Raw genomic sequence first — 25,974 nt, 5'->3', positions numbered from 1 at the left:
AATCTGAATCTGAGTTTCTCCAGCATTTTTAGTCTTCTTACAGAAGATGTTTTGCACTGTTCTTGTTTTGTATATATTTTTTACTCTGAATAAAGTTTATCGTGATTTTAAACAAAAACTATGCATGCATAATTGAATAAAATAAAGTCTGAATGTGCAGGGAGGAACTGCAGATGCATGGATGGACACAACATGCTGTAGTAACTCAGCGGGTCAGGCAGCATCTGTAGAGTATGTGACGCTTCAGGCTGAGCACCAGGGGCTGGGCGGGGCGGGGCGGGGCGGGGCGGGGCGGGGCGGGGCATGGCGGGGAGGGGCGGGGCATGGCGGGGAGGGGCGGGGCATGGCGGGGCGGGGCGGGGCATGGCGGGGCGGGGCGGGGCTGCTCCCGTGATGCGCCGCGCGCGCCGCTGCCGCCTCTCTCCGCCATATTGACCGCTCGGTAAGATGTCTCCGGCCGCCGGCTCTTCCTAATCCTTCTTATATCCGCCTCATCTTAAGCAATCGGCTCTTAGTTTTTGCACGTACTCCAAGTATGTGCCGTTCTGCTTCATTCTACACCATTATTGACGAGGGCTGTGCTCGCTATTTGTATTATTTTTAGGTCGTACTCTTTCCCCCCCCCCCCATTCCCCCCCCCATCGCGCGCCTGGTAGATTGTCATGTGGTTGATGGGGAAGAGATGGCGGCGCCTGTGGGCCCGGGGTAGAGTAACCTCACTCTGGGACCGAGTACAGACTCACCCCGGGGTAGACGTGCTCCGGGACCCCACGGTAGACGTGCTCCGGGCCAGAGTGTGCTCTCACCCCGGGGTAGACTTGCTCCGGGCCAGAGTGTGCTCTCACCCCGGGACAGAGTGCAGAGATGTGTTTGTACAAAGTGAAGCACCAGGGTGGAAACTCGGGTTTGTTGTGGCGGAGGGAGATGTTTTTGTACAGCGAGATGGAGTCGGATTTTGTGTCCGTGTTCCTGCTCCATTTCGGGTTTGGTTTGTCGACCTGGAGTTTCATTCTACTATGTGAGAGTGTAATTTGACAGTTATTGGCCACAGTTCGCCTGGCCTGTATTCTGTGAACTCTTAAGAGTCATAGAGAAATCATTGTTGAAACAGGCCCTTTGGCCGAACTTGCCCACACTGGCCAGCATGTCCCAGCTACATTAGTGTAGGAAGGAACTGCAGATGTTGGTTTATATCGAAGATATAAAAAAACTGGAGTAACAGGACAGGCAGCATCTGGATAGAAGGGATGGGTGACGTTTTGGGACGAGACCCTTCTTCACTCACCAACACTAGTCCCACCCGTCTGTGTTTGGTCCATATCTCTCCAAACCTGTCCTATCCATGTACCTGTCCAACTGTTTCTTAAATGTTAGGATAGTCTTAGCCTCAACTACCATGTTCCACACCCCCACTGCCCTTTGTTTGAAAAGGTTACCCCTCTGATTTCTATTAAATCTTTTCACCTTAAATCTATGCCCACAATTCGCCTACCCTGGCCAAGAGATTGCGCATCTACCCGATCTGTTCCTCCCATTTCTCCGTCAAGCTCCCTGTCCTGAAGCCCCTTGCCAAAATTGGTTTGATGTGCTTACAGTGTTGACAATTTTGATTGATGTACTTTACAAAGAAATAACGGCATTGGTGTGGTTGATGTCTCCAATGTGAAGTTCATTCGGGTCTTGCAAGGGATATGGGACAAATTGGCTTAGGGTGATGGGGGAAGTTGTTTTTCATTCATGATGAATAATGACTGTGGTGTCTCACTGGGACTATGGCCCTGACCCTTACTGCTAAATAGGTTCACATTAAATTTACATTTGAATGTGAGATTCACGAGAATGTGGTCAGCACTTGGGAGCCTGAGCTTTAGGGAGAAGTTGCGCAGACATGGAGTATTCGTTGGTGTGTCGGAGGATGATCTTCACGGTGTATAAGATCATTAAGAGATTATAGGGTAGGTACAGTCTTTTACCCAGAGCAGGGGAGTCCAGAACCAGGGGCCACAGTTTAAGAATAAGGAGTAAGCCATTTAGAACAGAGACGAGGAAACGCTTTTTCTCACAGAGAGTGGCGAGTCTGTGGAATTCTCTGCCTCAGAGGGTGGTGGAGGCAGGTTCTCCGGATGCTTTCAAGAGAGAGCTAGATAGGGCTCTTAAAAGTAGTGGAGTCGGGGGATATGGGGACTCCCCCAACTTCCTCTGAGATCTTCGGTTTCCTCCCATACTCCAAAGATGTACAGGTTTGTAGGTTAATTGGCAAATGTTAAAATTGTCCCTAATGTGTATAGGATAGTGTTAATGTGCGGGGATGTGCCGGCGCGGACCCGGTAAGCCTAAACTATTTTCCACTACTTTGCCCACTCTCCCAACCTGTCCAAGTCCTTCTGCATAGTCCCTGATTCCTTAACTCTCCCTATATTTGTATCATCTGCAAACTTGCACAATGATCCATCCCATCATCCAGATCATTAACATATTGTGAAAAGTAGCTGACCACTCTAGAGCACCACTGGTAACCAAAATTAGATGTATCGTTATTTAGAATGAACTCGACCCGAAATGTCACCCATTCCTTCTCTCCAGTGATGCTGCCTGTTCCACTGAGTTACTCCAGCATTTTGTGTCACTGTATCATTATTACTGTTGAGTTAAGGAAATTACGGAGACATGAGAGATGAGCTGGTTAAAGTTGGTTGGAAGGGGACCTTGGCAGGAATGACAGCAGCATCTCTGGAGAAAAGAGATTACGAAACAGGTGACATTTCGGGTCAAGACCCTTCTTCAGCCTGAGAATCAAGGGAGATGGAAACTACAGGTATGAAACTGTTCAGAACACATCTATGACCAAGGGGAGGTGAAGTCGTCAATGTTCCATTGTTGGCTGTGGAAGGGGTGTTCATGAAGGCGTATATGGATGCAAATAGTGGAAATAGCACGCTGATTAGAGTGGGAGCGGGGTAGAGAGAAGGGATGCAAGGGTTACGTAACCAGAGAAATCAAAATTCATACTGGGTAAGCTGCCCAAGCGAAATACGAGGTATGTAGGAAGGAACTGCAGATGCTGGTTTAAACCGAAGATAGACACAAAATGCTGGAGTAACTCAGCGGGACTGCCAGCATTTCTGGAGAGAAGGAATGGGTGATGTTGAAGGAATGGGTGACGTTTCAGGTCAAGACCCTTTCTTCAGACTGAATAAGGGTCTCGACCTAAAACGTCACCCATTCCATCACTCCAGATAATTTGCCTGACCCACTAAAATCCCTTCACCTTAGGCTCCCTAATCAAATTTGGTTCATTGCGCAACACCAGATCCAGAATTGCACTTACTAGGCTCAACCGCAGACTGCTCTAAAAAGCCATCTTGTAGGCATTTTACAAAATTCTTCTCTTGGGGTCCATTACCAATCTGATCTACCTGCATATTGAAATCCCCCATGACCACTAGTAACATTGACGTTCCTATATGTCTTTTCGATGTGCTGATGTAAGTTGTACCCAATATCCTGGCCATTGTTTGGAGACCTGAATGTAACTCCCATCAGTGTTCTTACTTGAAGAAGGGTTTTGGCCCAAAGAGTTGCCTATTTCCTTCGCTCCATAGATGCTGCTGCACCCGCTGACCTTCTCCAGCACTTAGTCGACCTTAAGTCTTCTTACCTTTGCAGTTTCGTAACTACCCACAAGGAATCTATAACTTCTGATCCTATTTCTTGCTATGGGTTTAAGTTCATACCGTACCAGAATAGTCACCCCACCTGCCTGTCTTTTGTGTAACCTTGAATGTTCAGCTCCCAGCTTTGATCCTCTTTCAGCAACGACTGATGCCCACTACTTCGTTATTGCCAATTTCTAACTGTTCTACCCTCATCCATCTTATTTTGTGTACTGCGTGCATTCAAATATAGTGCCATCCGTTCTGTATTCTCCACCCCTTTCCTCAAATTGGTCTCCATGTTGTCTGACGTTAGACTCATCCCTTTCTAAACTTTGTCGTATTTCTTCTTCAGGAGACTTCTATAGCCTCTCCACGCTCCCCTTCCCTTTAACTTTATCCATACTTTGACAATTTGTCAGGATGGGTGTGATTTAAATTGTTTTAGTGATGAGATACTGGATAGCTTGGATTTGTTGTGCTTGTATTGCAGGATGGCAAGGGACGACCTGTTGTAAAGCTGAGAGGCATAGATAGGGTAAATGATACAGTTGGAAGACAGATAGAGACAGTAATAGGATATTTTCCTCGCAAGGGGTATCTAAAACTAGAGGTCATGAACATCGGGTAAGGGATGGTTGGAATCTGGATTTGACTGCTTGAGCAAAGTTGGAAACATACTCATGCAATATTTAATTGTCCGGATGATGACCTTAAACTAACAAGGTGGAGGACTTTTGCGCTCGGTGCCTTTGCCTTTAATTGTTCAGAATACTGCCATGACGTTTCTTCTTCTAGGCATTATGGTGCGTATGAACGTTCTTGCCGATGCCCTTACAAGCATCAACAATGCAGAGAAACGTGGAAAACGTCAGGTTCTCATCCGGCCATGCTCCAAAGTGATTGTGAGGTTCCTGACTGTAATGATGAAGCACGGTGAGATAATGTTTGCCAACTCAATATATGTTTCTAGCATTTCCCAGTTATGGTGAAAATCTGTCAACTTAGTAGGTTTTAGAGGTGTATTCTTAGGATAACTAGTCCAGGCTTCTGAATAACTTCTAAAACAAAATTGTGCCATCCTAGAGGGGAGCCTTTAATAGGTTAAACTAAACAGACATAACAATCCTTATTGTGTGTGAGCAGTCCTGTGATGTTTATTAGCCAGTTTACAATTGTTCTTGCATTGCAGGGTAAACTCTGTAATCTGGATTTGAAAGATTGCATTTAAATGTGGGCACAATTTGTAGAGTTGATGCCTAAGCACTAGTGAATTGGGTTTAATCCTGACTTTTGTCTGGATGGAGTCTGTATAATCTCTTTGCCTGTGGATTTCCTTCCATATCCCAAAGATGTGCAGGTTGGTAGGTAATTGGCCACTGTAAGTTATCCCTGGTGTAGATAGGTGATGGTATCGAGAGTGAGATGATAAGGATTTAAGGAATATATAGGTTAGCACCTGGATTAGAGGGAGGGAAGAGACGAATGAACAGATCTTACACATGCCCTGCTTGATAGGAAAGTGTTGCAAGAAAAAAAACATGAAAGAATAAAAATCATACGAAGACGAAAATATGCCCCTTTTGGTCGTGTTGTAGATTATGTAAACAATTTGCTTTTATAACAAAGCAATTTATGTTACGTTAGGGGTGGCACAATGGTGCAGCAGTAGAGTTGCTGCCTTACAGCGCGATAGACCTGGGTTTTGATCCTGACTGCGGGTACTATCTGTACAGCGTCTGCATGTTCTCCCAGTGACTGCACCGGCTTGCGCCTCTGTTTCTTCCCATACGCCATACGCATAGGTTATTTGGCTTTGGTGAATTGTCACTAGTGTATGAAGGATAGTGCTAGTGAGAGGATCATTGGTTGGACTCTGGGCCGAAAGGCCTGTTTCTACACTGTATCACTAAATCTAAAAAGTAAGATATCTCGTGGTTCCACAGGTGCATTAAACAAATCTTTTCACTCGGCCAAAGTAGAAATGAAGAGGGAAAAACTAAAAGGTTAGTCTCATGAGGGAGGTTTAGAAGAGGGGTTTTAGCAGAGCTGCCAAGTAGTACGGATTTTCCGTATTTTGTATGGAAATGTGATTAGAATACGGATGTACGGTTTGTGTTGTTAAATACGGATTTTAAATACAGAGTTCAGTTCAGTCTGGAGAAGAAGAAGGGTCTTGACCAGAAACGTCACCCATTCCTTCTCTCCAGGCTGCCTGTCCGGCTCCAGGTTTAAACAGAGCGCTGTCAGTTTAACGCGTGGGAATTTAAATGAAGAACTGTCGGCTACAGCGCTATGGGTTCTAAAAATAGCGCAACCAGCTGGAGAGCTATGGGCTTTAAACAGCACTATGGCCACAGCGTATGGGTCACAGACTGCAGGAAAATTCTCGTATAACAATGGGTCTTTGGAATTCTCTTTCTCAGTGGTAGTTGAGCCTTTGATTATTTTTCAGGCAATGGTAGAATTCTGGATAAGCCTAGTGAAAGGTTACTAGTGGGATTGCAGTTACATTGGGATTGGCTCTGATTTTACAGAACAGTGGGTGGACTCAAGGGGGAGAGAGGGGGGGGTGGAGAGAGGGAGGGAAGGAGGGAGGGAGAAAAAAAAATGGAGGGGGAGGGTGAGGGTGGGAGAGAGGTAGGGCGGGAGGGAGAGAGGTAGGGCGGGATGGAGGGAGGGAGAGGGATACTTCCTAAATGGCTTCTACATCCTCATCTGGTGCTAAAAGCAGGAAGCAGCCATACAAACAGCAGCATATAAAGATATGGCAATGAATGCATTGTCAGGTAAGGTGCGTAGAAGACGTGTCAATTGGTAGCAAAGTAATGCATTCTTGTACTCTTACATGGGTAAGACACCACATAAAAAAATCAAAAAAAATCAGCAAAATGGCACCGTATAAAAATACTGATTTTTAGGTACTAGAATACTGAAATGCTCTGACAACATGGCAGCTGGGTTTAAATTGTTGGGTGCACAGCAGGTAGACCTATCTCACAGCACCAGTGCCCCAGATGTGATCGTGACCTGCAGTGTTGTCTGGAATTTGATTTTTTTTTCCTCCGACCATGTGGGTTTCCTCCAGAAACTCCAGTTTCCTCCCACATCTCACAGATGTGCAGCTTTGTAGGTTAATCTAATGATAAATTGCCCCTGACGTGCAGGTGAATGGAAGAATCCATTCCATCTTGTCATCGTGGGAAGCACTTCATACTGTGGGAACTTAACTTTAATTCAGCATAGTTTCTCGTTGGCACTCAGCTAAACATGTCTGGTCACACTGACCAACAAAGTCCATAACTTGAACACTGTCTTGTGTATTGGTAATAAAACTGTTACTAGGGCAAGAAGCAGAATACAGGCTTACAATATCCAACCATGTGAACAACTGTACATAGAAAATAGGTGCAGGAGTAGGCCATTCGGCCCTTCGAGCCTACACCGCCATTCAATATGATCATGGCTGATCATCCAACTCATTATCCTGTACCTGCCTTCTCTTCATACCCCCTGATCCCTTTAGCCACAAGGGCCACATTTAACTCTCTCTTAAATATAGCAACTATATATATATATATCTATATACTATATATCTAAATATAACAACTACACATATGTCCCTGTCAAAAATGGTATTAAAAAGCTGCATTTGTTGAAGGAAGGAAATAACTGGGGGAAAAAACTCGTAATGCCCATGAACAGAAAAATCTTGAGTAAAATAAAGTTCTAGAGTAGTAGTAGTACAGGTGCACAACCTTTTATCTGGAAGCCTTGGGACCAGACACTTTTCGTAATTCAGAATTTGTCGGCCTTCGGAATGGAATTTTTTTAGCATAGATTTTAATGGCTGGCTCAGTGGTAGAGTGCTCGGCTCATATCCGCAAGGTCGCGAGTTTGCGCCTTGATCCCGGCAGTTACTCGGTCGCGAGTTTGAGTCTTCAATGTCGTTTTTTCTTGCAGAATAAATGTCTGTATGAAATGCAGTGTGTTGAATGAATTCCTGAATTTGTAAATGTGCCCGCAGCATTGAATCACCTCTCGCACTCATGTCACCCTAGCGGGGCTACATGCCCTTAGGCGGCCTAGCTCGGAGATTCTTGAATCCCCGAGCTAGGTCGCGAGTTTGCGACTCGATCCTGGCAGTTACACGGTTGCGAGTTTGAGTCTTCAATGTAGTTTTTTCTTGCAGAATAAATGTTTGTATGAAATGCAGTGTAGGAGGGCAGAGCTTTGGAAGTGTGGGCAGAACTTTGGAAGTGATTGCCCACCAGTCTAAAAAGTCGCTGTGTCTCCCTGTCCCTGGGATAGCAGGGGGCGATCAAACAGCACAATACCCCCCTCCCCCTCCAACTCCAGAGGAATCCGCTCCCGGATGGGCAGCTACGGCGACAAGTGGTAGTTTGCCCACAGCCCGAGCTGCGCCCCGTCATCCGCAACCCAGGTTCCTCTGTAGTTGGAGCGGGGCTGGGCTGGGCTGCTGTTGGCTGTGGGTCTCTGGGTTCTCCGTGTTTGCGGCGGGCCTGGTGGTCGACGTCCAATTGGTCCTGACGTCTCCGGTGACTGCACTGACCTGCTGCCATCGCCGACATGAAGACAGTACAAAGCCCCCGCGCCGGTGCAATGAGCGGGGAGCTGGAGAGGGGAGGGAAGCAGAGGGGTGTAGGTGGGGTGAAACTGAAGGGAGCGACAATCTGCTGCTGCCTGCACGCTGAGTTAAAAAGTTCCCACGCAAGACTCACGATGCACTGTGTATCGTGAGTCTACCGTGGGAACTTTTTAACTCAGCGGGCAGGTAGCAGTATATTGTCAATTATTAACCCTCCTGCGCAATATACCCTCACCTTCTCTTTTATGAATGGGGATTTAGTTCCCCTTTCTTCGAGGACCGACCGGAGGTTCCGCTGTCACCTCTGCGGGCCGCCCTCGGTGAACGTTTTCAAGGACCTTTCTTCAAAGACCGAAAAAATGTCCGCTATTCGGAGGTTTTCGTTATTTGGATCTTCGGATAAAAGGTTGTGCACCTGCGTATATATTTTATTTCAAAGCAAAATAACAAAATGAAATGAACAATAAGCCGATACACAACTCATTGAATATCTTCTCATAATCATCACAAATTAAATCTCACATGTTCGAAAAGGAGTAGAAGTGAAAAAGTTACTTTTATAACTACTAAACCAGGTTCGCTTCTTAATAAACAGACACCACACAAACTGTTTGGTAGACCAGTTCAAAACTTTACTTAACATCGGCCGATGGAAGGGAGCGAGAATTCCAGCTAAGTGACCAATGTAGACACTCGACTGTCCTCGGTCCACTTCTCTGAACAACAGAATTACATTGCTTTAAATAGGGTTTTTTTGTCCCCTTAGCACATTCCACAGACATTAGTCATGGTCAGAGGTACAGGAAAAGGTTTCCACAGAATGCATCACATCAAAGGCATTTTGTTTACATGGTACAAGATATACTAAAAATATTGGCCATTTGTTTTAGGTCATTTTATCTTCAAAGAGATCACCCTAGCTCTTTCGCTGCCTCCTCTCTGTCACTTGGTCCCTCATAAACATAGGCCATTTGGTTTATGGCATCTTATCTTTCTACTTCCCTGGTTCCTCTCTCGTCACTTCGCCCCTCATAAACATTGGCCATTTGGTTTACGGCATCTTACTTCAAAGATGTGACTAGCTGTTTCTCTCTTCCTTTATCGCCTCCTCCCCCATAAACATTGGCCATTTGGTTTACGGTATCTTACTTCAAAGATGTGACTACCTGTTTCTTCCTTTGTCGCCTCCTCCCCCATAAACATTGGCCATTTGGTTTACGGTATCTTACTTCAAAGATGTGACTAGCTGTTTCTGTCTTCCTTTATCGCCTCCTCCCCCATAAACATTGGCCATTTGGTTTATGGCTCTTCAAAGATATAACTAGCTGTTTCTTTCTCTGTCACTTCCTCACTTGGGAGACAATGTTATGGTATTTATTATCTCACACCGCAACCCGAGGCAAGCCTAATTTGACACTAAATATAAGCTGTAAGCTAGCCCAGAAACCTATTTTAATTTTTTCTTATTTTTGTAACTTTATTCGGCTTCATCAGGAGGAAGTATACACTTATTTATTTCTACCCCTTCTCTGCTACTCATCGTTTAATTCACAAACTTATCTAATCTACATATATATCACATATATATGATATACACACATGCAGACACACACACACACACACACACACACAAATCATATATTGTATACACACATATACATGAAAACATACATATAACCATACATAAACCACAATAGGTGCAGGAGTTGGCCATTCGACCCTTCAAGCTAGCACCGCCATTCAATGCGATCATAACCATATAATCATATAACAATTACAGCACGGAAACAGGCCATCTCGACCTTTCTAGTCCGTGCCGAACACATAATCTCCCCTAGTCCCATATACCTGCGCTCAGACCATAACCCTCCATTCCCTTCCCATCCATATAACTATCCAATTTATTTTTAAATGATAAAAACGAACCTGTCTCCACCACCTTCACTGGAAGCTCATTCCACACAGCTACCACTCTCTGAGTAAAGAAGTTCCCCCTCATGTTACCCCTAAACTTCAGTCCCTTAATTCTCATGTCATGTCCCCTTGTTTGAATCTTCCCTACTCTCAGTGGGAAAAGCTTTTCCACGTCAACTCTGTCTATCCCTCTCATCATTTTAAAAACCTCTATCAAGTCCCCCCTTAACCTTCTGCGCTCCAAAGAATAAAGCCCTAACTTGTTCAACCTTTCTCTGTAACTTAGTTGCTGAAACCCAGGCAACATTCTAGTAAATCTCCTCTGTACTCTCTCTATTTTGTTGACATCCTTCCTATAATTAGGCGACCAAAATTGTACACCATACTCCAGAATTGGCCTCACCAATGCCTTGTACAATTTTAACATTACATCCCAACTTCTATACTCAATGCTCTGATTTATAAAGGCCAGCACACCAAAAGCTTTCTTTACCACCCTATCTACATGAGATTCCACTTTCAGGGAACTGTGCACAGTTATTCCCAGATCCCTCTGTTCACCTACATTCTTCAATTCCCTACCATTTCCCATGTACGTCCTATTTTGATTTGTCCTGCCAAGATGTAGCACCTCACACTTATCAGCATTAAACTCCATCTGCCATCTTTCAGCCCACTCTTCCAACTGGCATAAATCTCTCTGTAGACTTTGAAACTCTACTTCATTACCCGCAACCCCACCTATCTTAATATCATCTGCATACTTACTAATCCAATTTACCACACCATCATCCAGATCATTGATGTACATGACAAACAACAGTGGACCCAACACAGATCCCTGTGACACCCCACTCGTCACTGGCCTCCAACCTGACAAACAACCATCCACCATTACTCTCTGGCATCTCCCATTCAGCCACTGTTGAATCCATCTTGCAACTCCACCATTAATACCCAACCATTGCACCTTCTTAACCAACCTTCCATGAGGAACCTTGTCAAAGGCCTTACTGAAGTCCATATACACAACATCCACTGCTTTACCCTCATCAATTTCCCGAGTAACATCTTCAAAAAATTCAAGAAGATTAGTCAAACATGACCTTCCAGGCACAAATCCATGTTGACTGTTCCTAATCAGACCGATTCAGATTCAGATTCAATTTTAATTGTCATTGTCAGTGTACAGTACAGAGACAACGAAATGCATTTAGCATCTCCCTTGAAGAGCGACATAGCATACGATTTGAATAAAAAAAATAATAAGTGTCCGGGGGGGGGGGGGGGTGATTGGCAGTCACCGAGGTACGTTGTTGAGTAGAGTGACAGCCGCCGGAAAGAAGCTGTTCCTCGACCTGCTGGTTCGGCAACGGAGAGACCTGTAGCGCCTCCCGGATGGTAGGAGGGTAAACAGTCCATGGTTGGGGTGAGAGCAGTCCTTGGCGATGCTGAGCGCCCTCCGCAGACAGCGCTTGCTTTGGACAGACTCAATGGAGGGGAGCGTGGAACCGGTGATGCGTTGGGCAATTTTCACCACCCTCTGCAATGCCTTCCGGTCAGAGACAGAGCAGTTGCCATACCATACTGTGATGCAGTTGGTAAGGATGCTCTCGATGGTGCAGCGGTAGAAGTTCACCAGGATCTGAGGAGACAGATGGACCTTCTTCAGTCTCCTCAGGAAGAAGGGCCGCTGATGAGCCTTCTTGATCAGAGTAGAGGTATTGTGGGTCCAAGAGAGGTCATCGGAGATGTTGACTCCCAGGAACCTGAAGCTAGAAACACGTTCCACCTCCGTCCCGTTAATGTGGATGGGGGTGTGCGTGCCGCCTCTGGACTTCCTGAAGTCTACAATGAGCTCCTTGGTCTTCTTGGAGTTAAGGGCCAGGTTGTTGTCAGCGCACCATGCTGCTAAGTGCTGGACCTCCTCCCTGTAGGCCAGCTCATCGTTGTTGCTGATGAGGCCAATCACCGTTGTATCATCTGCATACTTGATGATGGTGTTAGTACCATGTACAGGTGTGCAGTCATAGGTGAAGAGGGAGTAGAGGAGGGGGCTCAGCACACAGCCCTGAGGAACGCCGGTGTTCAGGGTGAGGGTTGAAGAGGTGTGCTTGTCTAACCTCACAGACTGGGGTCTGTTGGTTAGAAAGTCCAGTATCCAGTTGCAGAGGGAGGGGTCGATGCCCAGGTTACCCTGTTTATCCAGATGCTTATATATATTATCTCTAAGTATTCTTTCCATTAATTTGCCCACCACTGACGTCAAACTAACAGGTCTATAATTGCTAGGTTTACTCTTAGACCCCTTTTTAAACAATGGAACAACATGCGCAGTACGCCAATCCTCCGGCACTATTCCCGTTTCTAATGACATTTGAAATATTTCTGCCATAGCCCCTGCTATTTCTACACTAACTTCCCTCAATGTCCTAGGGAATATCCTGTCCGGACCTGGAGACTTATCCACTTTTATATTTCTCAAAAGTGTCAGTACTTCCTCTTCTTTGATCCTCATAGTTCCCATAGCTACTCTACTTGTTTCCCTTACCTCACATAATTCAATATCCTTCTCCTTGGTGAATACCGAAGAAAAGAAACTGTTCAATATCTCCCCCATCTCTTTTGGCTCTGCAGATAGTTGTCCACTCTGACTCTCTAATGGACCAATTTTATCCCTCGTTATCCTTTTGCTATTAATATAGCGGTAGAAACCCTTCGGATTTACTTTTACCTTACTTGCCAAAGCAACCTCATATCTTCTTTTAGCTTTTCTAATTTCTTTCTTAAGATTCTTTTTACATTTTTTATACTCCTCAAGCACCTCATTTACTCCATGCTGCCTATAATTATTGTAGATCTCCCTCTTTTTCCGAACCAAGTGTCCAATTTCCCTTGAAAACCATGGCTCTTTATAATTTTTACGATTTCCTTTCAACCGAACAGGGACATAAAGATTCTGGACTCTTAAAATTTCACCTTTAAATGTACTCCATTTCTCTTCCACATCTTTCCCATAAAACAAACTGTCCCAATTTACTCCTTTTAAATCCTTTCGCATCTCCTCAAAGTTAGCCTTTCTCCAATCAAAAATCTCAACCCTAGGTCCAGTTTTCAAAGGCTGATCATTCCCAATCAGTACCCCGTTCCTGCCTTCTCCCCATATCCCCTGACTCCGCTATCTTTAAGAGCCCTACCTAGCTCTCTCTTGAAAGTATACAGAGAATTCCACAGACTCACAACTCTCTGTGTGAAAAAGTGTTTCCCCATCTCCGTTCTAAATTGCTTACCCCTTATTCTTAAACTGTGGCCCCTGGTTCTGGACTCCCGTCATAGGGAAAATGTCTCCTGCCTCCAGCATGTCCAAACCCTTAATAATCTTATATGTTTCAATAAGATCCCCTCTCATCCATCTAAATTCCAGAGTATACAAGCCCAGCTGCTATATTCTCTCAGCATATGAAAGTTCTGCGATCCTGGGAATTAACTTTGTAAACCTGCGCAGCACTCCCTCAATAGCAAGAATGTCCTTCCTGAAATTAGAGGACCAAAACTGCACACAATACTCCAGGTGTGGTCTCACTAGGGCCCTGTACATCTGCAGAAGGACCTCTTTGCTCCTAAACTCAACCCCTCTTGTTATGAAGGCCAACATGTTATTCGCTTTCTTCACTGCCCGTTGTACCTGCATGATTACTTTCAGTGACTGATGAACAAGGACTCCCAGATCCGTTTGTACTTCCCCTTTCCCAACTTGACACCATTTAGTTACATACATATATACACACATATGCACGCACGCAAACATACATATATATGTTTATAAAGAATTACCCAAATTCTATGTACAACGGGGATATCACACGTCAATAAATTTAAACTTAACTATCATCACATCCCTTCCTCATTCTTATACCTGTGGAAAATAATGTTTTTATGCTTCTTAAACTGAGTAATGTTTGTGCTTTGCTTGACTTCCACATCCAAATTATTTCACAATTTCACCCCACAGATTAAAATATATATACTCTTCATAGTTGTACGAATACAAAGTTGATTTAAATTAAACTTTCTTCTCATTATAACCGCCCTCCCTGTTAAAACATTTTTTTGTATATTACCCGGTGGTAAATTATTTCTTGCTTTATACATTATTTATGCTGTATTCTACAATATCCACAAACTTCAAGGCATTTTACTTTAAAAACAGAAAGTTGGTGTGTTCACGAAATCCTACATTATTAACTATCGTTATGGCCTTTTTGCAGTATGCTTTTGTAAGTGTTACCCCATACCTCCACACAGTAAGTCGGTAGGTCAGGCAGCATCTGCGGAAAGAATGGATAGGTGACAATTCAGGTCGGGATCATTCTTCCCAAACAAACACCTAACCATTCTTACCACAGATGCTGCTATGATGACTTTCTTTAGCACTGTGTATTACTGGTGTGATTTTTTAAATTTCTAAACACGTCATTTTGATTGATTTCTTATCCCAAACCACGGAGATTAAGAACTGTTGCTGTGGAATGTTTATCACTTTTGATCAACAAATGGCTATCTCAAAACAGATATGTTTTTATATTTGCAGGCTACATTGGAGAGTTTGAGATTATTGATGATCACAGAGGTGGAAAAATTGTTGTTAATCTCACTGGGAGACTAAATAAGGTAAATAACTTGATTTTATGCATGTATCCACGTAGAATCAGACAGCACGAAAATAGGTCCCTGGGTCCAATTCCTCCATCCAGCTGCCTCGTCTAAGCTGCTCCCATTTGCCTGTGTTTGGCCCATAACCTGAAAATTTCCTATTCATGTGATCTGTTACAATTTTATAAACATAGAGAACAGGTGCAGGAGTAGGCCATTTGGTCCTTCGAGCTAGCACCGCCATTGAATATGACCATTGCTGATTATGTAAAATCAGTATTCTGTTCCTGCTTTTTCTCCACATCCTTTAGCCTTAATAGCTAAATCTAACTCCCTCTTGAAAACATCCAATGTATTGGCCTCCATTGCATTATGTGGCAGAGAATTGCAGATACACAATTCTCTGGATTAAAACATATTTCTTTATCTCAGTCCTAAATTCTTAAACTGAGACCCCGTGGTTCTGGACTCTCCCAACATCTGGAACATTTTACCTGCATCTAGCCTGTCCAATCCTTTAAGAATTTTATGTTTCTCTAAGATCTCCTCTCATCCTTCTAAGTCCCAGTGAATACAGGCCCAGTTGACACATTCATTCATCATACATCAATCCCGCCATCCCGGGAATTAACCGGGTAATTAACATAGAAACATAGAAATTAGGTGCAGGAGTAGGCTTCGAGCCTGCACCGCCATTCAATATGATCATGGCTGATCATCCAACTCAGTATCCCGTACCTGCCTTCTCTACATACCCTCTGATCCCCTTAGCCACAAGGGCTACATCTAACTCCCTCTTAAATATAGCTAATGAACTGGCCTCGACTACCCTCTGTGGCAGAGAGCTCCAGAGATTCACCACTCTCTGTGTGAAAAAAGTTCTTCTCATTTCGCTTTTAAAGGGTTTCCCTCTTATCCTTAAGCTGTGACCCTTTGTCCTGGACGTCCCCAACATCGGGAGCAATCTTCCTGCATCTAGCCTGTCCAACCCCTTAAGAATTTTGTACGTTTCTATAAGATCCCCTCTCAATCTCCTAAATTCTAGAGAGTATAAACCAAGTCTATCCAGTCTTTCTTCATAAGACAGTCCTGACATCCCAGGAATCAGTCTGGTGAACCTTCTCTGCACTCCCTCTATGGCAATAATGTCCTTCCTCAGATTTGGAGACCAAAACTGTACGCAATACTCCAGATGTGGTCTCACCAAGACCGTGTACAACTGCAGTAGAACCTCCCTGCTCCTATACTCAAATCCTTTTGCTATGAAAGCTAACATACCATTCGCTTTCTTCGCTGCCTGCTGCACCTGCATGCCTACTTTCAATGACTGGTGTACCATGACACCCAGGTCTCGCTGCATGCATCTCCCCTTTTCCTAGTCGGCCACCAATTGAGGGACGCCGCACTCCCTCAATAGCAACAATGTCCTTCCACAAATTAGAATACCAAAATTGCACACAATACTCCAGGTGTGGTTTCACCAGGGCCTTGTACAACTTATTGCTCCAAAACTCAAATTATCGCGCAATGAAGGCTACATAATTGTTATATGCTTACATGCTATCAGCTTTCTTCACTGTGCATTGCTTTCAGTGACTGATGAACAAGCACACCCAGGTATCGTTGCACCTCCCCTTTTCCTAACCTGACACCATTCAGAGAATAATCTGCCTTTCTGTTCTTACTACCAAAGTGGATAACCTCACATTTATCACATTAGACTGCATCTGCCCACTCACCTAACCTATCCAAGTCACCCTGCTGCCGCATAGCATCCTCCTCGCAGCTCACACTGCCACCAATCTTTTTTAAGTCATGGTCATATTAGCAATGTTACAAAATTTTGAGATTTAAAAAATCAAGTCTGCAATGTATCCCATCAGATAAAGCATAAAAATAAGTTTAAATTGTCACCTAATTCACTTTCATATCTCAAGTAATAAAAAAGTTATGGCCATTTTCATACTCAGAAATTAGCATCTTGTTCCCTATTGATTTTCTATGGACATAACAAAAAAGCTGTGATCATGGACAGTCAAAAGCCCATAACCTTCTTAAAAATTAAGAGAACTGAATGAAATTTTCAGTTATCATAGATTGAACCATTCTGAAACAAATTCTTACTTGGATGACCTGAAATTAAAGCATATAATTAGTTAGTTACCCAATTGTAGCTAATTTCAAACTTCAATTACTAGATCTAAACATCTATCCATTTCTTAATAAATGACTAACATTTTTAAATAGCCTAAGTGTCCAAATAATATTCACAAATAATTCACAATAAAACATGATTTTTAAATCTCATTTACATCAATTTATAGGCCAAATGGAAGGAATTTAGTGTTCAATTGCTGTAAATTAAAGTCTATTTTAATCGGCTTTCTAGTGCGTTCCTGTGAACGCGCTGGTTTAGAACGTTCACATTGCTCTGGATTTGTGCCCTCAAATGCCCAGAAAAATACTGCGGGATATAAAGAGCCCAAAATGAGCTACTCGCTATAGAAAACTTTATATACAGGGTTCTTAAGAAGCCCCTTTTAATGTAAAAATAAGGTACATACCTTTAATTGTTTGCTTTATAAAACCCTGGGGCTGCGAGAGGTCGCGGGTTTAGAGAGTGATTTTTAAACTACTATAACTATTATACAAGGCCATAAAAACTAATAATACCTTTTGCGACGGGGTCTTTCTGCGATTTTTCGTTAATGATTTACTAGGCTGAACATTTTCGATTGCAACAGCCTAGTAAAAATCGCGTTTTAAACCCGCCCCCTCTAAACAGCGCCAAAATCGCGCACACGGCCTGGGGCAGATTCTCAAACAACGCTCAGGTAGGTTTTACAACATACCTAGGTCATATAGCGTGGAAACTGGCCCTTTGTTCCAACTAACCAATGCTGACTAACATGAACCATCCACCTTGTCCCACCTGCCTGTATTTGCCCAAATTTTTTTACCCCTTCTCTTCCATGAACCTGTCAAATGTTTTTTAAATGTTGTGATCGAATCATACACCCACCACATTCTGGAAAAAGTTGCCCCTCGGGTTCCTGTTGACCCCTCACCTTAAATCTATGTCCTCTGTTTCAACTGCTCCGATCGGAAAGCACGGCAGAGGGTGGTGAAAATTGCCCAACACATCACCGGTTCCTCACTCCCCTCCATTGAATCTGTCCAAAGTAAGCGTCGTCTGCGAAGGGCGCTCAGCATCGTCAAGGACTGCTCTCACCCCAATCACAGACTGTTTACCCTGCTACCATCTGGGAGGCGCTACAGGTCTCTCCGCTGCTAGACCAGCAGGTCCAGGAACAGCTTCTTCCCTGCGGCTGTTACATTATTCAACACTATACCTCGGTGATTGCCAATCACCCCCCCCCCCCCCCCCCCCCCCCCCCCCCCCCCCCCAGACATTCCTTCCACCAGTAAAAAGATAATTGCACTACTATGACTGTATGCACGTAAATAGATTTATTTATTACTCATATTCTATGTCGCTCTTCTAGGGAGATGCTAACTGCATTTCGTTGTCTCTGTACTGTACACTGCACAATGACAATAAAGTTTGAATCTGAATCTGAATCTGAATTTTCCTGTCCAAAACTGAGCACAACAAACCAACTGTGGCTTCACCAGCGCCATGTACAGCTGTAAAACAACATTCTAACTTCTACATTCAAAACATTGACTGCTAAAACCCAATGGGTCAAAAGCCTTGTTAAAGCGTGGTAGCGGTGTGGAATGAGCTTCTAGTGGAAGTGGTGGAGGCAGGTTCGTTGGTATCATTTAAAAATAAATTGGATAGGCATATGGATGAGAAGGGAATGGAGGGTTATGGTATGAGTGCAGGCAGGTGGGACTAAGGGAAAAAAGTTGTTCGGCACGGACTTGTAGGGCCGAGATGGCCTGTTTCCGTGCTGTAATTGTTAACTGTCATATCTAACTGCAATGCTGCTCCTGCATCCCCAGATCCCTCTGCTCTATAAGACTTCCCAGAGCCCTACCATTGACTGTGAAAGTCCTGCCCTGGTTAGATGTTGCAAAATGGAATACCTCTCATTTATCTGCATTCAAATGCATTAACTATCCCTCTGCCTATTTAATCCTGCTGTAACCTTTGACCATCTTCACTCTCTACAATCCATCCACTTTACTGTCATCAGTAAACTTGCTAATCACCTCTTTTATGTTCACATCCCAATTGTTGATATAAAACACAGCAATTGTCCCAGCAGCGATCCTTGTGGCGTACCACTAGTCACAGACCTCTGGTCCAAAAACAACCTTCCAACTTCAATAAAGCCATGTAGATAGGGTGGTAAAGAAAGCTTTTGGTGTGCTGGCCTTTATAAATCAGAGCATTGAGTATAGAAGTTGGGATGTAATGTTAAAATTGTACAAGGCATTGGTGAGGCCAATTCTGGAGTATGGTGTACAATTTTGGTCGCCTAATTATAGGAAGGATGTCAACAAAATAGAGAGAGTACAGAGGAGATTTACTAGAATGTTGCCTGGGTTTCAGCAACTAAGTTACAGAGAAAGGTTGAACAAGTTAGGGCTTTATTCTTTGGAGCGCAGAAGGTTAAGGGGGGACTTGATAGAGGTTTTTAAAATGATGAGAGGGATATACAGAGTTGACGTGGAAAAGCTTTTCCCACTGAGAGTAGGGAAGATTCAAACAAGGGGACATGACATGAGAATTAAGGGACTGAAGTTTAGGGGTAACATGAGGGGGAACTTCTTTACTCAGAGAGTGGTAGCTGTGTGGAATGAGCTTCCAGTGAAGGTGGTGGAGGCAGGTTTGTTTTTATCATTTAAAAATAAATTGGATAGTTATATGGATGGGAAGGGAATGGAGGGTTATGGTCTGAGCGCAGGTATATGGGACTAGGGGAGATTATGTGTTCGGCACGGACTAGAAGGGTCGAGATGGCCTGTTTCCGTGCTGTAATTGTTATATGGTTTATATGGTTATAAGCCAATGTTCTATCCACTTGGCTAATTCTCCTTGGATCTCAATTGATCTTACCTTCAAGAGCATCCTACCATGTGGAACCATGTCAAATGCCTTGCTGGAATCCATATGGACAATGTCTACAGCTCTGCCCATATCCTTTTTTTTGGGTCACATTTCTAAAAAACTCAGATTCATAAGACATGATCTCCCATGTGCAAAACAGTGCTGGCTATCCCTAATCTATCTTAACTATGTATTTCTTATCCCTCAGAATATATTCTCGTCCCTTTCAAGCCACGAATTTTATACTCACTAGCCTATAATTCCCAGGCTTTTCCTTGCAGAAAGGCACAACATTTGCCATCCTCCAGTCCTCGGTACCTAACCTGTATTTAATGACGACTCGTATATCTCAGCCAGGGAACCTGAATTTTTTTCCTATAGCTTCCCACAGACTGCCTCAAGTTCCCCGCTGCTTATGTCTTTCTCCACTGTAAAAACAGAAGAGAAACAGATGTCTTGTTAATAATGACTTCCTTAGAAATATGTTTTTTTCAAATGCTCCTCCAAGTTGTGTTGATATTATCTCTTGTTTTTTGCAATTCCCATAGGTTTTAAGTTTTTTAGCGACCATTTCATGGGCGTTGATGTTTTCGTTATCTGTGTATTAATTATTTTTGTTTGAATCTTGAAGTGATGCATTTGTTCCAAAAACAATGTATTTTTATACATTTAACTGAAATATTTTGGCAACAACTTCATGGTTCTTCATATATTTGTATTGCTGTGTTTCTTTGGTGTGTTAGTAATAAATAACGCCTAATAGATTATGTATTGCTTGACTTGTTTATTTTCTTATTTAATAGTGTGGTGTTATCAGCCCCAGATTTGATGTTCAAGTAAAAGAACTGGAACGGTGGCAAAATAGTCTTCTACCTTCCCGTCAGTTTGGGTAAGAAATGCTTGAGTATCTACATTTTTATAATATTCCTATTTAAGGCATGACAATCTTGTCCTTTTTAAAATTTGTATTAACTTTTATTTTGTTCTTGCTTTGGGCATTGAGCCAGATTCATTGTGCTCATCTTGCATCCTTTGAATTGATGAATCTTTCCTGCCTAACCCTAATCCTTCATCAGATTTTTTTTATTGGGGTTGCTAACCACTTTCATGAAGCCTTAGTTTTTGGATCAGATTTTAATATCTTCAACTATATTCCTACATGCCTGTGTAGCATTTCAGGATTGAAAAAAATTCTCATTGTGTTTGTGTTGTTTGCCAGCCCATTTGTTGGCTGCATTGTTAGTTGTGCCGATTGCCATATCACAGGACAAAGTGTGGTCCTTGGTGCCTGCCTAGTATGCTTATGTTGCTAGTTAAAAACTAAGGAAGTGAACAAGATTTCCTGGAGTTATTGTAGAATTGAGGATTGTCAGACACTGTTTTAGCTCTGAGGACTTATTCGTACAGCCTGGAAACAGGTTGTTAGTCCAAATTGTCCTTGCCGGCCAAGATGTCCCATCGAAGCTATACCCATTTGTCCAAATGTTTTATAAACGTTATTGTACCTCATCCGAAACAGGCATCATAGTAAGTTTAGGAAAGAACTGCAGATGCTGGTTTAAATCAAAGGTAGACACAAAATGCTGGAGTAACTCAGCAGGACAGGCAGCATCTCTGGAGAGCAGGAATGGGTGCAGTTTTGGGTTGAGACGAGGTCGGGTCTGAAGACGGGTCTCGACACGAAATGTCACCCATTCCTTCTCTTCAGAGATGCTGCTTGTCCCGCTGAGTTACTCTATCATTTTATGTCTACCATCATAGTATGATGCCTGATTTCTCATTGATGGAACTGCATAATTTCACACTGAGGAATATTTGGCTCACATTTTGTAAAAGTGAATTAGAGCTTTCTTTATTTCACAATCATTCAAAGATGATTCCTGTCTTTTTAACATTTATATTAATCCTTAATGGTTGTCCTTTTCATAGTCTTCCTTTTATTTATAAAAATATAGCAAAAATGAGTAAGAGCTGCTTCAAGTAGGGGAGGTGACCAGGACATAGAAAATAGGTGCAGGAGGCGGCCATTCGACCCTTCGAGCCAGCACCGCCATTCATTTTGATCATGGCTGATCGTCCCCAATCAATAACCTGTGCCTGCTTTCTCCCCATATTCCCTGATTCCACTAGCCCCAAGAGCTCTATCTAATGCTCTCTTAAATCCATCCAGTGATGGCCTCAACTGCCCTCTGTGGCAGGTAATTCCACAAATTCACAACTCTCTGGGTGAAAAAGTTTTTTCTCACCTCAGTCTTAAATGGCCTTATTCTAAAACTGTGCCCCTGGTTCTGGACTCGCCCAACATTGGGAACATTTTTCGTGCATCTAGCTTGTCCAATCCTTTTATAATTTAATATGTTTCAATAAGACCCCCCCCCCCATCCTTCTAAACTCCAGTGAATACAAGCCTAGTCTTTTCAATCTTTCCTCATATGACAGTCCCACCATCCCAGGGATCAATCTCGTGAACCCACGCTGCACTGTCTCAATCACAAGGATGTCCTTCCTCAAATTATCTATCTATCTATCTCTTCTATATCTTCTATATCTATCTATCTATCTATCTATATCTATCTATATATATATAAAACTCAAATCAGTCCGTCCGCCAGCAGTACGGCGTCCGGCTGCATTTCTTCCTTTGATTCATTGCCACGCCCAATCCAGACGCTCAATCTCCGAGATATTTTCCATTTCGGTAGAGATTTCGCTTTTCTTTCTAAGTATCCGCTCCTCATTTCATTTCGTCGTGTTGAAGTACATGTTTTTAATCAAATCCTTCTCCCCCCCCCCCCCACCCACCCACCCCCAAGTATTTCAAAAATAAACAGGCTTCTCCATTTACATGTCAGCTTCCAACACACTTCGAAACAAAGTTGCAAGAGAGGAACACTGAACTTTTCACTGCTGCAGCAGGCAGGGGAGGGCTGCAATCTTACATTTGGGAACGGGCTCAGTTCCATTGGAGGAGACGGGTGCATGGTGGAATATTGGGTTGGGGGATCACACCATTGGGGGAGCAGACCCAACGGGTCTGCACTTGGTCTAGTATATCTATAAAACTCTGGGGCCATCCGACCGACTGCCGACCGGCGCCCTTCCAGCCTTTCGATTCGTGCCCGATACTCGCAGATGTCCAATCGGAATGGCCGATGCTCGCAGATGTCCAATCGGAATGGATTCATTTGCATGTACGGCTGCCGGCTGCATTTCTTCCTTTGATTCATTGCCACGCCCAATCCAGACGCTCAATCTCCGAGATATTTTCCATTTCAGTAGAGATTTCGCTTTTCTTTCTAAGTATCCGCTCCTCATTTCATTCCGTCGTGTTGAAGTACACGTTTTTAATCAAATTCTTCTCCCCCCCAAGTATTTCAAAAAGAAACTGGCTTCTCCATTTACATGCCAGCTTCCCAACACACTTCGAAAAAAGTTGCAAGACAGGAACATTCTGAACTTTTCACTGCTGCAGCAGGCAGGGGAGGTGCCATTGGATTTTTTTTTAAATCCACTGCTGAAGGAGGCAGGGCAATGCTGGAATCTTACTTTTGGGAACGGCTTCAGTTCCATTGGAGGAGACGGGTGCATGGTGGAATATTGGGTTGGGGGATCACACCATTGGGGGAGCAGACCCAACGGGTCTGCACTTGGTCTAGTATATATATAAAACTCAAATCCATCCGACGTCCGCCTGCAGTACGGATCCCTTCCTGCCTTTTGATTCGTTGACGGCTGCTCCTTCCTATCAGCTTCCAACACACTTCGAAACAATGTTGCAAGACAGGAACACTGAACTTTTCACTGCTGCAGCAGGCAGGGGAGGTGCAATTGAGGGAGGCAGGGGAGTGCTGGAAACTTACATTTGGCAACGGCTTCAGTTCCATTGGAGGAGACGGGTGCATGGTGGAATATTGGGTTGGGGGAATCACACCATTGGGGGAGCAGACCCAACGGGTTGGTCTAGTATACATTTAAAACTCTGGGGCCATCCGACCGACTGCCGACCGGCGCCCTTCCTGCCTTTTGATTCGTGCCCGATACTCGCAGATGTCCAATCGGAATGGCCGATGCTCGCAGATGTCCAATCGGAATGGATTCATTTGCATGTACGGCTGCCGGCTGCATTTCTTCCTTTGATTCATTGCCACGCCCAATCCAGACGCTCAATCTCTGAGATATTTTCCATTTCGGTAGAGATTTCGCTTTTCTTTCTAAGTATCCGCTCCTCATTTCATTTTGTCGTGTTGAAGTACACGTTTTTAATCAAATCCTTCTCCCCCCCCACCCACCCCCAAGTATTTCAAAAATAAACCCCAAGTGCCAGCTTCAAAAAAAAGCTGCAGCAGGCAGGGGAGGTGCCATTGGATTTTTTTTTAAAGAGGCAGGGCAGTGCTGGAATCTTACTTTTGAGAACGGCTTCAGTTCCATTGGAGGAGACGGGTGCATGGTGGAATATTGGGTTGGGGGAGCAGACCCAACGGGTCTGCACTTGGTCTAGTAGATATATATATATATACACAGCAGGCACGCTCGATATCAGGTATCCACGCAGCCCGTCACATGTATATACACAAATACACATAAATAAATAATATATATATATATATATATATATATATATATATATATATATATATATATATATATATATATATATATATATATATATATATATATGTGTGTGTGTATATATTTATTTATGTGTATTTGTGTATATACATGTGTCGGGCTGCGTGGATACCCGATATCTTGCGTGCCTGCTGTACCTGCAAGCCAACTTCAAGGACGCCCAGGTTTTGCTGCACCCCCTCCTTGCCTAACCTAACCCCATTGAGACAATAATCTGCCCCCTTCTTTTTGCTGCCAAAGTGGATAACCTCACATTTATCTATATTATACTGCATCTGCCATGCATCTGCCCACTCACTCAACCGGTTCAGGTCACCCTGCAACCTCCTAACATCCTCTTCACAGTTCACACTGCCACCCAGCTTTGTGTCATCCGCAAACTTTATAGTGTTGCTCCTAATTCCCTCTCCCAAATCATTAATACATATGGTAAACAGTGGCGGCCGCAACACAGAGCCTTGCGGCACTCCACTCGCCACTGCCTGCCATTCTGAAAAGGACCCGTTCTTTGCTTTCTGTCTGCCAACCAATTTTCTATCCACGTCAACACCCCACCCCCAATACCATGTGCTCTAATTTTAGTCACCAGTCTCCTGTGCGGGACCTGATTAAAGGCTTTCTAAAAGTCTAGATACACTACATCCACTGGCCCCCCTTCATCCTTGTCTCATCCTCAAAAAATTACACATTAGTCAAGCATGATTTTCTTTTCAGAAATCCATGATTTTCTTTTCAGAAATCCATGCTGACTTGGACTAATCCTTTTACTGCTGCCCCATTATTCTTTTCCAAATGCCCCATTATCACCTCTTTAATAATTGACCAGCATCTTTCCCACCACCAAAGTCAGGCTAACTGGTCTGTAATTCCCTGTTTTCTCTCTCACTCCTTTCTTGAAGAGTGGGATAACATTAGCTATTCTCCAATCCACAGGAACTGATCCTGAATCTATTGAACATTGGAAAATGATCCACAATGCGTCCACTAATTCTAGAGCCACCTCCCTGGGATGCAGACCATGCTTCAGTCCCATTGGCCTACCCAATATCTCGCCTAATGAAAATTTATTTTAGTTCCTCTACCCCCTTAGATCCTCTGTCCTCCAGTACTTCTGTGAGATTGTTTGTGCCTTCCTTAGTGAGGACAGATCCAAAGTACCTGTTCAACACTTCTGCCATTTCCTTGTTACCCATAATAATTTCACCTGCGTCTGCCTTCAAGGGACCCACATTTGACTTTGCTATATTTTTCCCTTAACATATCTATAGAAGCTTTTACTGTCTTCTTTATATTCCTGGCCCAGCTACTCTTTGCTGTGCTATACATCTTTTCTTTTAGTTGTATTCTATCCCCAACTTCTCTTGTCAGCCACCGTTGCCTCCTACTACACTTAGAATCTTTCTTCCTTTTTGGAATGAAATGATCTTGTGTCTTCCGGATTATGCCCAGAAATTCCTGCCATTGCTGTTCCACTGTCATTCCTGCTAGGATCCCTT

The 25,974-nt window shown here is 43.6% G+C and overlaps 1 protein-coding gene across 2 annotated transcripts in view; it reads left to right on the top strand.

Moving 5' to 3' along the window:
• Nucleotides 1–356: 356 nt before the first annotated feature.
• The window catches only part of rps15a (ribosomal protein S15a), a 38,708-nt gene continuing 13,090 nt past the window's right edge, over nt 357–25,974 (top strand). Inside the window, exons 1-4 of one of the 2 annotated variants that reach the window (XM_055651882.1) lie at nt 357–442; nt 4,452–4,589; nt 14,768–14,847; nt 20,653–20,738. In XM_055651882.1, coding sequence (XP_055507857.1) covers nt 4,457–4,589; nt 14,768–14,847; nt 20,653–20,738 — 299 coding nt within the window. In that variant the 5' untranslated portion in view covers nt 357–442; nt 4,452–4,456. Of the gene's footprint in view, nt 534–4,451; nt 4,590–14,767; nt 14,848–20,652; nt 20,739–25,974 lie in introns of both variants that reach the window. The other variant, XM_055651883.1, reaches the window with a different exon arrangement.

Source organism: Leucoraja erinacea, chromosome 20, assembly GCF_028641065.1.
Source record: "Leucoraja erinacea ecotype New England chromosome 20, Leri_hhj_1, whole genome shotgun sequence".
Taxonomy (NCBI): Eukaryota; Metazoa; Chordata; class Chondrichthyes; order Rajiformes; family Rajidae; genus Leucoraja; species Leucoraja erinaceus.
The sequence above is the reverse complement of the archived record's forward strand: the minus strand, read 5'-3'. Positions and strand labels throughout refer to the sequence as shown.